At 33.9% G+C, this 14,722-nt stretch overlaps 1 protein-coding gene across 1 annotated transcript; it reads right to left on the bottom strand.

The window, feature by feature from the left end:
- Nucleotides 1-2,023: 2,023 nt before the first annotated feature.
- LOC116523491 (ribonuclease T2-like) lies at nucleotides 2,024-11,641 on the bottom strand. Its single transcript, XM_032238606.1, is given in 8 exon segments — nucleotides 2,024-2,434; nucleotides 3,630-3,704; nucleotides 4,061-4,106; nucleotides 5,438-5,486; nucleotides 5,489-5,550; nucleotides 8,852-8,916; nucleotides 9,502-9,559; nucleotides 10,120-11,641. Coding segments are annotated over 8 exon segments (624 nt in total). The 5' UTR covers nucleotides 10,176-11,641; the 3' UTR covers nucleotides 2,024-2,221.
- Between the last annotated feature and the right edge of the window lie 3,081 nt (nucleotides 11,642-14,722).

Below are 14,722 nucleotides of genomic sequence, written 5' to 3'. Positions count from 1 at the left end.
TATTTTTGAAATTACACCTATTTTTGGAAGAGAGCAGATGAATATGCAAGTAAGGAACCAGCAATTCGCAGGCTAAAGAGCACCATTAGGTCAACAGAGATCTGATTATTTCCCAAGACTTACAAGAAATGGCAAAATATTTTTCACTCGGGATGATGGGAAGAAAAAGCCTAAATAATGTAGTCATTATTTTAGGCTCTGAATTATCTATTTGTTATTATTAGAATGCTTTGCATACATTTTATTCTGAGGACCATTTACCTGTTTTTCTGAGAGTAATTTTTTTTATTTTGATTACTGATACATAGGAATTGCAGTATTTTGATGATTTCTCATACTAATCTGCCCTACTAAACTGATGTGTTGATTAAATGTAAAGTGAGATTATATATTTTCTTCTGGATTCCTCCAAAGAATAATTAGGTATAACAAATACATGTAGTCTTCGACTTATGACCACAGTTTGGACCAAAATTTCTATTGCTAAACAAGATGGTATTCGATTTTATGAGCTTTTTGCCACAGTTGTTAAGTGAATCACTGCAGCAGTTAACTAAATCCAGCTTCCCCCATTGACTTTGCATGTTGGAAGTCAGCTGAGAAAGTTGCAAAAGATAATCATGTGACCTGGGACACTGAAACCATCGTGACAAGTGCCCAAATTTTGATCACGTGACTGGGGATGTTGCAATAGTTGTAAGTGCAAGTGCAGGTTATAAGATACTTTTTTCAATACCATTGTAATTTTGAACAGTGGGTAAACATATGGTTGTAAGTCAAGTTCTACCTGTAACTCTAAATAATAAACTTTTATCCATTTGTTTTATTGATCAGTCAGATTGGATAAAACCAGGAATGAGCTCCCCTCAAGAGTGCCCTATCAAACTGAGAGATAAACGGGTCTACTTTAAAAGTTTTCGATTTCAGAGAAGCTTGACATTTAAGAAAATTATTGCTATAGGGACCAGTTTTTCTCTCTCTCTGGAAAATGACATGGCCTTCAGTTAAATTATGTAACGCCAAATAATTTAATATGAATAGAAAGAAAACTGAATAGTATGTGGCTGATTAATTATCAACTCAATAGGAAAGTACAAAGCTTGAATCATTGCATCAATGAATATTTTTAATGATATATAATCATGAGCAATTTTTAGGAAAGGTACTTCTAGAAAAAAAATGAAAGGATAAGGTTCCACCACTCTGTTCCTTCTAGAGTATTTTACTCTTACATACACATTATAGCATATCAGTTTTTTGATGCTGAATGTTGATGTTGAATAGAAATAATAGAAATAGGAAGAAGAGAAGACTTTATTGCCCAAGTATGATTATGTGATTGACACATAAGGAATTTGTCTCTGGTACATAAGTTCTCAGTGTACATAGAAACAGCAAAGTAATATAATCATAAGATATGAATAGAAAATAGTAGAAAAGATGAGAAGCATAATAATAATATAGCCATACCCATAGCCATGGATAAATATCAGACATAAGGCAGTATTGTGGTTATAAGGCATTTAGCAGATGGCACAAGGGAAAAAACTATCTTTGTGTCTAGTTGTTTTGGCTTGCAATGCTCTATAGCAGCATCCTGCGGGGAGGTGTTGAAGCAGTTTATATCCAGGATGTGAGGAGTCTGTAGATATTTTCTCAGTCTTTTTTCTGGCTCGTGAAGGATACAGGTCTTCAATGGAAGGCAGGCTGGTTGCAATTGTTTTTTTCTGAAATCCTAACTGTCCTGTTTGGTTGTTGTACCAAGCCAGGCAGTTATATGCTTACCATTTGTTTTGGGTTTTTTAAATATATAATATACGGCTCCAAAGGATGGCCATTTACTGTTCTGGTTCTTTGACTTTTTCTTAATGAATTCCTACAATTTTGTATTTGGTACACATTTATGCAAAAAACAAAAAAATTGGCAGATAAATAAATTTGACACAAACACTACAGATCACTAACAGATTGCAATTATTTTGAAATTGATATTGATTTAAAAACAACACCCAATAAAATTGAGAAAAGTGAAAAATAAGCCAATTTTATTGAAGAAAGAATACATCATATACTATGGACAGCAATTTTAGCGAAACAAGCAGTCATCACAGTCATCAATCAAAACACAAAGAAAGTTCTTAATACTAGCTTCACAGATGCCCTGCTATATAAATCTAATGCATAATTGTTCCCCACCAGAATTTTAAAAAGTTCAACTTTCCTAAATTACAACAACATTTGCAACAAAATGTTTGTAGGTTTTCATATGTGAAGGGTAATAAGTCAGAGTATCATTACAAACTGACAGATCCTCTGATCTGTAAAAGTTGTCTTCAAGTGCAGAAGATAAACCAGATTGTTCCTCTGTACAATTTCTCAGAGTAAACTCCTTGGTAAAGCAGAATTTAATCTGGCCTATTACTTGTAGCCGTCCCTGAAGAAGGAAAACAAAACAACACTGTAGAAAAAGTATATAGGAAAGTTTATAAAGAAATTATTGATATTTCAGTGGTTGACAGTTCAACAGAATGAATTTAATCTTCAGAAGCCAACAGTTACAGCTGCATGATACTCTACATTTATAGTTACCAAAGAACACAATAAACTTAGAATAGAATAGAATAGAATAGCAGAGTTGGAAGGGACCTTGGAGGTCTTCTAATCCAACCCCCTGCCTAGGCAGGAAACCCTACACCACTTAATATCTACTACTTGGAATAATGCTGATTTTTTTCAGATCAGAAATAGATGGCCAAGATATAAATTAAGTCTATTTTGACATACTGCAGTAAATTTTATGAACTATTTTGCTCAAAACAGAACTCCCAGCAATAGAAAAAAAAGAGCACAATTTGAAGTCAGCAACCTTCTACATAAACAAACTGTACTTAGAAATGCATATTGATTTCTTAATTGTATTTTATTGCTGTTTACTTTTAATGGCATTAAAAGTATTCAGAATGAAGCTGTTCCTTGAAAATATTTTAAAAACCATATACCTAAAATAGACCTCAATATAGTTTCTGTCAACAGATGCAAAAGGCAATACATTTTCTACTTAGGTAGAACTTTAGAAAATGTTTCCTCAAGTAGGGCCCCTTCATCAAATATACCACAAATGAGAATTGACAGAATCAGTTTTCCAAATGGCATTGGCTGCCACCTCATCAATGAAACAGGCAAACAAAGTAACCAAAAATGTCATTAGGTGAAGTCCAAAAAAAGACCTCAGCATTCATATTTTCTATATCATCTAAAAGTTATTTTAAACTAACTGATCTGAAATATAAACCTACAAAGGCACATTTGAAAAGAAATATTTAATCTACATATTGCCATAAACCTAAATCATATGAAAGCTAGCTACGTGCAGTTTTAACTTTCTTTCATTTTTACTTCCCATTTAAAGTCTAAATCTGGACAGATGGAAAGAAAGAAAGGCAGAGGGAGGGAGGGAGGGATTTTCATCATTATTGAGGGCAGACTGATGAGTCTGTATTGAAAAATATCTGAAAGAATGATTAAATAACTAATGTATTTAATCTTCAACTTCCAAATATTAAAACAATGTTTTTTTTAAAAAATAATGATTAAATATTAACTAGACAGGCACTAAGAGAAATATGTACCTCTTCAGGAGGAATACACTGAATCTTTGGCATTATATTGTAAAAATTTTCAAGAGCTTCTTTGATGACTGTCAGCTGAAGATTTAAACATGAAATAAATAATATAAAAAGAATCAAGCATCTGTTTAACAAAAGATGTGTTTTCATAGTCTAGAATTATGAAAACTCTGTATGAAAATAAGAAAAATAATAATACACAAGTTGTGAGATGAAAGTCTGCATTTGTAATAAAATTGTCTCTTTTCATACTTCTTCCCAAAATTAACTCTTAAATTTCCTGAAATGAATTTTGATTAGATATGTTTGTTCTTCTAATGGAATTCTTCAGTGGAAAGACTTAATTAGATTCTCGTCACCACTAAAGTATTATACAACGACAATTAAAGGCTACAGTTTTGCAGAATGCAATGCAGAGTGACCTTTTCTCTCACCTGATAGTAAGTAGAGCCTGGCATTATCCCAACTTTCGAGAGAACACTGAAAGAGAAAGAACTCTTATCAAACATCATTATTTTCCCACATGTAAAAGATTACATAGAAAACACATATAAGACTTCAAGAAGTCAAATTCTTGAAATCTTCTATGTCTACACAGTATGTCCAACATTGTTTGACTAGTATTACATTTTGCTGCTCACTTTCTCTTAAAATTGTTATAAGGCCTATTGTAGCCGGAACATTGGGGTAATAATGCTGAATTGATAATCCATAGAATAAGTGAAACCTTACAATGTTCATAAAGTAACCCACTCATTTTAGGGCTACTTATACATTGTACACTGACAAACATTACATGACATCAATTTTCTAAAAACAGATTGAAAATTCCTGCTGTATCTTTCAGGGAATGCTTGGAGCCCTGAAAGCTCTTTATTAGGAAAATGTGTTATGGCAGACAGGTTTCTAGACAAAGCTTCTAGTTTATGTAGTTTGACCAAATGCAGTAATACAGTAGTACAGTAATTGTGCATATTTTACGATGTCCCATCAGAGAGGAAATTGAAAAGAAATAGCTAGCAACCTACAAGAATTGAGTATTTACAAAATATTTCAAATTATGCCAACTGAGACTATTTTTCCAAAATGCTGTGTTATCTCCAGTCTTCTTCATTATCTGTCTCAAGGATACTGTATATGCACACATATAATGGTTTCTTGTTTGATATTTATGACTAATTTGAGGAATTGCATTTCATTTATTGATCCACAATATCTAAATTTCTCATGTTCATTTAATATTTATATTTGATAATCACATACAGAACAAATGCTTACAGCCAGAATTGTCTTGGACTGGCACTTAGTGATGTCTGTACTCACCTATACTTACTTGTTTTTTAGCCCAGCTGAAAGGCGCAGCAAACAGATTGCTGCACCTCAGCTGTTTTGGCACGCCTCAGCTGCAGTAGAAGGTAGGTTTTTTAGCTTTCTTTTAACCTACTGCATGAGCGTGCAAAGTGCAAGCTCAGCGAACTGGTTGTTATCACAGGTTGAATCACTGCTATAATACCTAGAGTTGGGATCTTCCCACCAACACAGAGACTCATGAGAGATCTCAGCAACACCAATAGATTCAAGACTAAGTGATGGTATAATGTTTTTGTTATGTATCAGCAACTTCCCTGAACAAATATTTTTCAACTTCTAACCTTTAAGGAAGCATTAGACTAAGCCCTACATACCTGGCAGACTCAGGATATAATAACCACTTTTATTTCTGTAAATAAATGAAATACTGCATACTCCTTAACAGAGAGTCTTACATATAGTAAGAGTAGTAGTGACTCTGAGAAAATAATTTTCCCCACCTGTTAAGGTCAATTTTTCTATAGAGTTCCAGTGTCTTCTGAAAATACATTTTTGTGAGTTAAGAGCCTCTATCTCAGCTGCACATGTCCCATGTTTTTCCCATTCATGTCTCCTATGTAAAGAAAAAAAGGTTAAAAAATAACTAGTATCTTGAAACACCAATGTATTTGGAAAACTATACAAAAATTCTGTAATCTTCTATTTATTTGAGAAGAAAATCTCAATTGTGAGTCTAGTCAAGATTCTACCACTTTGCTCATTGCATTGGAAATCTAGAAAATTCAAGCATAAAGCCAGCTTTAGTAATTGTTCTTCTTAAGAGATACAGTTAGATACAACAGATCTAATGATAGGTAATATCTTTACATTTCTGTATGATAATGCATGTTTTGCAACTGTAACATCTTTTATAGCTTATTTATTATTTATTTAAATATTTTGACTGCTCAACTCCAATGAACTCAGCGCAACTCAAACTATTATTCCTTAGGGATGCTCTAAATCAGGGGTGCTTAATTCTGGCCCGCAGGGGAAGAATTAAATGGAAACGGTGAAGGACCATCCCGCAGTGCCTCTGCCAGTGAAAATGTGTATGGCCCCCGGGCTCCGTTTTGGCTGGCAGAAGGTTTCAGAAGGCCATCCATGCCAAATATGGGACCCGAAGGCCAAACAAAACAAAAGGAGAAATGTTTCCCCTTTTGCATTTAAGCATCCAAGAATGGACAGGAAAGGAAAAAGGGAAAGAGGAAAGACGAGGAAAAAGATGGGAAGATGGAAAGAGAGAAAGGAAGGCAAAAGGAAAGAGGGGAAGGAAGAAGAAAGAACAAAGAGGGAAGGAAGGAAGGAAGGAGGAATTCCTGCCTTAGCACTTGGCCACCAGCAGACGGCAAGGGTCCTCTGGAGGACAAGAGTTTGGCGCTCTCCCTGGACACGCCTTCCTTCACTGGAGGCAATGGGTCCCCTCAGCCCCGCCCAGGCCACCAGCATGAGTAATGTCAAACGTTGGTCATGCCCATCCTGGCCATGTCCGCCCATCCCCCCAAGGTCAAACACGCGGCCCACAATGAAATTGAGTTTGACACCCCTGCTGTAAATGGTACTCTAAATGTGTATTTTCCAAACTCCTTTGTATATATAAAATTACCTCCTTAGTATATATGAATGTCTTGGATAGGTCTCTTTCTGCTGAGAAAAGGATTTCTTTTTATGAATAATTTAAATTAAATGACAAGAGAAGTGAAGGTGTGATGGTTAAGACACCAGAAACAGTTTGGAGTCTTCTGAATTTGCTTTTCAAAAGCAAGAAAACTTAGCATTTGAGAGAAGACATGCTGCAGTCATTTTTCATGTGGAACTGAAAACTATGGAAACCACAAAGTGTAAAGAAAAGCTTTGTTTTTACTTTATCAAATGAAAAGAAAACAATCTTGTCTTTGTGCCTAACAAATAGTCATTTTGTAGCATATCAAGGACATTGCTACCAACTTGATGGACACACAGAATAACAAAGGTTAATTGTTGAATACATTTTTTCAGTGAAAAATGTCAGTACGGAAACTTTACTTCCCATCAAGGTTACAAATCAGAAAAATAAAAGCAGTTCTAGTATAAAACAGAAGACAAATCAGTTTATCTGTTCAAGTCTTAAAGCATTCATTTTTTTTCCTGGTGGGCTGTATTCATGAGGCAGACTTAAACAAAATATATGGCATCTTATAATGTAGTCTGCATTTTTCATTCATAATTCCTTACTTTTAATGCTGTGTTCATATATTTTTGCTTTATGGTATTGTGGTTACTACCAATGTGGAATTGCATTTGCCCTGCAAGTGGGCCACATTGCTGCAATGTGGTTACTTACAATCTGCTTAGAACCCACTCAAACTAAGGTAGTGTGCATGTTCCATAAACAAATAATATTAAAATAATTACTTAATTTCAACTGAACGATATGCAGCTGTATAAATGAGGATAATACATAAACAGCCATTTCTCAAAAAAATCTTCGCTTAATTGCTATTTCATGTTAGGGCTATGTAGTATTTTAGAAATGATTTGGAAAATGAGCTTTGCAGTTTACAGGAGTATGAATATAGTACCTGTTTGCAGTGTTTAAAGCAGCTTCAGTAAATTGGAAATAGGTGTTACATTTACACTCCTGTGCTCAACAAAGCACATGCTCCAGGGATTGTGTGACTGTACTCTATAGTGACTCTGATTCTGGGAAAGTTGTGGCTCTTTAAAGAGTTACATAGTAATAGGCTATATATTATTGGGAAACGTCTAGCCAGGCAGAGCGGAGTCTCAAATGGGGGATTAGCCTTGAATTGCTGCACAGGTCCAAGAGATTTTTCCCCACCCCACCCCCCTTTTTAAGTGCCATAGAACCTTATTTATCTGTTCCCATGAAAAGGCAAGCAGTCTGGGGTTATTTTTGTATAGTAGAGAGATTATAATAAAGTATTAACTCATTTTCCTTTGATGTCTAGTTTGGGCTTTTGTTATATGTACTTCTATTTTAAACAGAAAAGCTAAAGGCAGTCATAATGATGCAGCAAATTAAGGTTAAGGATCTGAACGATGATGCAGTCAGATTACTTCTTCATACTTTTTAAGCACTTTCCCAAGTGCTTAAAAATTACTTGTCATTGGTACAATATATCTGTTCATCTTTTAAAAATAAGCACAAAAAGGTGCAGTCAAAATTGTACTTAGAAGAAATCTTACATGGATATGTTCATGTCGTCTCCTAAAATCAGGTAGAGCTTGGGGAAGCTTTTACCTTTCTTTACTGGGAATCAATGGATATTGCATTCTAGAGCTCTGAAATTATTCAGATTTGATTCCAAAAAGTTGCTTTGAAGAGTACAGGGATATGAACACAGCACCTTTTTCTGAAACATGTGAGTTGTATCTTTTTCTGGAATTGTGCAGTAGCTGCAAAGGGCAGTTAATAATCCTAGTTAAAGATACATTTATGTTAATGTGCCAAGACAGTATTTGTCATGCTCCAAATTAGCTTTATAGAATTGGAGCCAAAGTACTCACAGTACAGTGTATTAAACATAATACAAGCTTAATGGATTTCTTTTCATAATCAATATACTGGATACTTTACAAAATAATGTAACAGGACATAATTAGTGCCATAAAGATGAGTTTGACTGAAAACATTAAAACTGAATTTTATAGTTGAACTCTCGTGAGGGTCAAAAATACCATCTATATGTCTAAATACAGTATGTTATTTGAGAAAGCATGAATGCTGAAACAAACTAATCATCAGAAATCCATAGTTTGTATTATCTGCATATCTGACTCCTATTGTTACCTAGGGTGTTTCATTTAGAAAGGCAACTAAAATTAAGCATTTATGCAAAGCCATCAATAGGGTTAAATGTGACACAACTCACCATAAATAAGTATGGTTCGTATGTAGTATATCTGGCCAATATTCGTTCATGTCTTCCATAAAATCCTAGCAATATAAAAAAACCTATAAAATTAAAAAGCAAGGATATGATGCAAACTTCATCTAGATTTTTTCAATGAATGTTTCATTTTATTTTATTAGATTTTAATCTCTTTATTGTTTTATAAATAATTGAAGATGACGAACATAACCTTTTCTCCACAACAGCCCTGTGAGGTGAGCTGGAATGAGAGAGAGTGACTGCCCCCCTTTCATGTATAAAGTAGGACTAGAACTCATAATCTCTTGATTTTTAACCAGAACTTTAACCACTACATCCAACTGGCTGTATAAAACAGCCTCGTATCTATAAAATACTTCACACAACAGCTTTAGTTAACATGTGATTATGATAATATTGGAACTTGTAAGCAACTCTGCAAATTATTTAAAAAGGGACTCAAAAATGAATGACTCATCCTCTTTTTCTAGTTCCTGGTTTGGTAATAAACGTTTGCTGATTGAAATGTATTAATAAATAATACCACTTTGGCAGAATACCCTAAAGCTGAGTCCAGTCAAATTCTTGACTTAATTATTATTATAGTTTTTCTTCAAGTACTCAGTACCTACAATTTATTTGATTCATACCTTAAGTTCAGATATATTGAAGTGCCAACTTCTATTACATTCTGCAGCTTTATCAGGCCTGGGGAAGAAGCAGAACAAAAGAGTGCAAAGGGTGAAAAACCAACTGTTCTTAATGGTAGTGGAATGCATTCTCCTTCTCTAACATACATCTTGTGAAATGGGAGACATCACAGGATTGTCTTGAGAAGAGTTAAGGACAGATGATATAGTACGTACCTTATTCGATATCATAAAGGTTAAAAAAATTGAGAACATTAAAAAAAATATATAATGTAATCTCATAGCAATTTAGCATAGAGATGTACAATTAGTGATTCCATAACTTCCTTTTTTGGGAGACAAACAAATCCCAGTAAATAAACCAAACTATTTATAAATATAAAAGGAATATTAAATTTTAATTTACCTAGAAATCCTGGTATTTTTATATAAGTGTTTTGATTCATGGATTACCATAGATTATTTATAATAACAAATCATTTATTTAAAAAAATCATTTATGATATAATAAAAACTTTCACCTTCTATGGGCATCAGACCAGAATATTTCAAATATGATACTATGAACTTAGAAAGACTAGCAATACAAGATTTTTTTCTCCCAAATTTATACCTTACCAGAATCCATGGATTGTCCAGTACATTGGTGGTTCTTTGCATTCATTTTCGTTCATCTAGAGAAAATAACGGGTTATTAAAGGAAAACCATTTTTATGCAGAATGGGAAAAATAGGGTCTAATTCAGCTGTGATTCAAATTATTAATTCTGATTGTTGTTTCAATTTGTCTCAGATTTGATTGGGGCATCTGATGTAATGATTCAGCATGAATTCAATCTATTTGTTTTGATTTAGACCTTGGAGTCAAACTTTTGTACAACCCTAGAAGGTGAGTGTTTTAAGGGAAAAAAAACAGAAATCATCAATATCCAATTGGGCTGACAGACAACCTCACAACATCTGCAAAATATAGCAGAGGTTCCTGTTCACAAGATAAATATGATGGTGGGCAATCTCAAACTGAGTATTCCAACACATTGTCCAGAAGAAAAAGCAGAAAGTAATTTAAGCTAATTGTTTCCTGATGAATTAGAAAGAGGAACAGTTTCTTCCTGGAATGTTCTTATCCATCATTATATTTTTTTTATCTACAATAATACTTACAGAGTCTTGATGTAGTTCAACAGTGCTCAAGTAAATAAAGATGGTGTGGAAGAATAATGTTTTATTTTGGAACACAGCAGTCCTTTTTTTACTTATTAATTTAAAAGACACTTAATTAACTTTAGTGAGACACTGAATGTGACAGTCAACCAAGGAGGTATCCCAAAGATACCTCTTTTAAATAACCTGGACTTAGACTGTGCAGGCCTTTGTGGATTATTTTAGAAAATACCTTCCCATAAATGGCCTAATAGTTGAAGCTGATAAATAGTATTCATCTCACTTATAATTATTCATAGGCCATATTGTAACTGGGAGAAAAAACCAACAATACAGTTTGATGCAATTTATCCAGCTACCATTCTTTCTGGAATGTTACACTGAATGTGTATGAAGACTGAGTGGTGAAGGATTTGGTTCTATATCTGCTGTGCTATAATCTCAAACCAGTAAAATTATATGGAGATACTATTAGCAAGCTTTATTTCATCAAGAAGTGCTAATACTGGAAACCCCGGAAAGTTGGTCCCATTTTCATAAAAATAAAAACACTGGTAAACTATTTGAAAATAGCCTCTTCAGAATACCTAGTATTAGAAAAAAAAAGTTGATAAAATCAGAGTAATTTGAAATTTATCTAAAATTTATTAATATACAATTTATCTAAAATTATCTTCATTTTGAATTAATACTTTGTCATATGAAGTATTCCATTTAATGACAAAATGGACTGATAAGCCATGGGTGTTTGAAACCAGTTGTATATTTCTGGTTTTAAGAAAACAACCCTGGGTAAGAAATGTAAAATTTACGCAAGCCCAAAATCTGAGGGAGAATTTCTACAAGATGTTTTAAAAATGGCATTTAGATTCTAAAAAATTGGCTTATATGTATCCGAACCTACAACCTAAATGCTGGAGATGTGATTGTGCTGATGCTACGTATTATCATATATGTTGGTCTTGTAAAAAGGTCAAAGCATTTTGGATAAAAATATGGTGGATTATGCAAAATATCTTTAAAAAGGGGATAAAGTTTACCCCTCAGTTATTCTTGTTAGGTATAACTACTGATTGTACTGTTATAGAGACTAATTTGATTTTGAACCTAACAATGGCAGCAAGACTGTTGGTGGCACAATACTGGAAGAAGGAAGATCTGCCTACTATTCAAGACTGGACATTAAAAGTAACAAATTTAGCAGAGATGGCTAAAATATCAGCATACCTCAAGGATCATTCAGACGAGAAATATAAGCAGGAGTGGAGAAGATGGATTGATTATATTCAAAATAAATATGGGACTAAGAAACTCCAGATAGCCTATGATTGAATCAGCAAGGAATGACATAACCTGTTTAGAGTTAGCTTAACAAAAGGCGAGTTAAAGTACAAGTGGGGGATGATGCTAAAGTCTGTTAGTTTATTTTAGAATATGGTTCTTAAAGATTTATACCCTGTATTTGCTCTGGGAGGTTGGGGGGGGGGAGGTTGGAGGGGAAGGTGGGTTTGGGTCAGAGAGGGGAGGTAAATATTTGTAAAACCTTTTTTAAAACTTTTAATAAAAAAAAAGAAACTAACTCTGTGTTATTCTGACATGGTCCCTATTTGTCAAGGCTTTTTTTTCCTTTAGCGCTTTTTAGAAGCATTTAGCTTACTACTAAGATAAGTAAAATATTCTACTTACTCCTTATATTAAAAACAACCCTTTTAGCCTTGCAAACCTTTTCTGACCACATTCACTGCAATGGTCACCATGCATGTAAGATGACATCTGGGACCAAATAAAAATTAACCACCCTTACAATGTTTGTTCTGAATGAAGGTTGGAATTGGACATGTGCATGTCTCTGAATATTATTTCACATTATTCTGAAGTTGTCAATTTTATTTATAATATTGGAAAGGTAATTATTAGTTTTGAAATGGTTGCTTGTATTTTATGTTAATATTGACTGCGAGCTTTGCAAAACTTTCTGATATAACATACAGATATAGCAAATAAATGCTTTGAAATTGAATCCTTTTTTCTATGAAATTATTAAATTTCTTTTAAAAAGTTATTTTCTAAATATAAATGCTTTCCTATTTTTAAAAATGGCTGTAGCTGGCTCTTATGTGGAAGACTATCACGTAAGACAATTTAATTGAAATCCAGAAATGGAGAACATATAGATCCAAACCATTTTGGTAGGGAGGAGTGAATTAGAACCCCATCTAGGTCTAGTATATAAAAACTATGTCATTTTTAAAAAGTCCCCCCCCCCTTTCAACTCCATCTCACTACCCATTGCAGCCCCTACCTTTCAGAGCATGCAGTGCACCATCTAGCTACCAAAAGCCTACTTTTGCATTATGATTTAAGTTGGTTTAGAATATGGCAATATTTAAGTAAAAAGTGTGGTTTAAAAGTAAACAATCTTGTTACCTGGTTTTAAGGAAGGCAATACTCCCATGTTAGAATTGCAGAGTGCTGTAAAAAGTAGTAATTGTTTAACAAAACCCTCTGGCAGGCAATTTTTCATATGATAAAAAGAAAGTTGTAAATCCTATCACAACTGTTTTTTCCTCAAAACATTTTTTAGGCTACTTTAAATATGAGTCATAAAATGCTTGCCATTTTTTCATATTCACCAATATTTCATTGAACTAGCAGAATACCCTTCATTAAAAACAAACTCAAATCCATTTGCAGTCAACAGTAAGTGTTACATTTATTTTGGCAAGAGAAGAGCAGGAATTCAGCCAATTTTGCGGTAGAAAATAAGTGGGGAAATTCATTGCTTTCAAGAGCTCAGTCCTTGACTATGGCATCAGAGACACTTAAAAGCAGAAAATATTTCCAAGTATTCTGATCAACAGTACAGTTCAGAGAAGCAGTTCTGAAGCTTAACAAAAAGTCTAATGGAAAAGATATGCTCACAATAGTCAGTGAATGGAGATATAGCTTGGCTTTTCTACAAAGTAACCAATATTATCACGTGGTACCTTGTAGGTGTTGGGGATCTCAATGTCTATCAGTGCTGAACAATGCAGCAGGGCAAATGTCAAAGTACAGCAGGAGGTCTATTCCAAAAGGATGTGAAGACTCTACTTTTATTCCAGCTTTTGTATTAGGTTAGGTGGTATATGTATCTTTATAATGGAGGTTCTGGTAAATTCCCCATTGAAATACTCAATAAGTGTTTCAGTTCTTAATATTAGCAATTCCCAAGATTATTTTCTGCTCACCTGAAATTCACATATTTTTAATTGCTTCAAATCTTATAGCAAGAACAAAAGGAAACACAAGATGATTGAATCTTAACTTCTTAATATAAGATGACAGGATTTTCCTGTACAGTATATGCTTCTCCTTTTATGATGTAAAGAAACCAAGAAGTTTCTAACAGCCCTTCTTTTTTTTATTTCACCCACCAATAAAATAAGTAGGTTTCACTGCAGGATATCAAAGCTGTTTATAGTTGGATTTGTTTGAGCCTGAAAACTAGACTTTCCTAAGAAAGAGGTAATTTGAAAGACATTAGACTCCCCATGTCAAAAGCTACAAGCAAGAAATAAAGGCGCTCTCTGCACAGACAATAGATGTATTCATGGAATGAAACTATTTAGGCTGCATCCACAAGATGCCCCATTATTTCCACTAGATATATCTTCAGGCCAGTACGCATATTTTGTCAACACACAACTGAAGAATTCAAAAGATGTCTTAAATCCTGAGTCTGAGCTCAAGAACTTCCATCCAGATAACCCATGGAGGTAGCATGAAGTGATGCCGTAAATAGTGGCAATATGCTCAGCCCCAATTTATCTGATACGTCTATTGTAGGACCACTTTCTTCCAGGTAATGGGGTCTATTCAGTGCCTATTCTGCAGTATGGATTTAGTTGCAAGAGTGACTGGAGTTCCAATTTCTGAGTCCCCTTTTTCCTTTTTCTACATAGGTTGAGTTAAGCTGTTATAAAAACCCTGAAATGGATGAATCTGTCCTCCACTTAACATATGTAATTGAAAGCATAATAAAAAGGACTCATCTGTTATGCTTCTGTCACCTGATG

This window comes from Thamnophis elegans, unplaced genomic scaffold (assembly GCF_009769535.1).
Source record: "Thamnophis elegans isolate rThaEle1 unplaced genomic scaffold, rThaEle1.pri scaffold_381_arrow_ctg1, whole genome shotgun sequence".
Taxonomy (NCBI): domain Eukaryota; kingdom Metazoa; phylum Chordata; class Lepidosauria; order Squamata; family Colubridae; genus Thamnophis; species Thamnophis elegans.
Note: the sequence above shows the minus strand (reverse complement) of the source record. Positions and strands in the feature narration are given on the sequence as shown.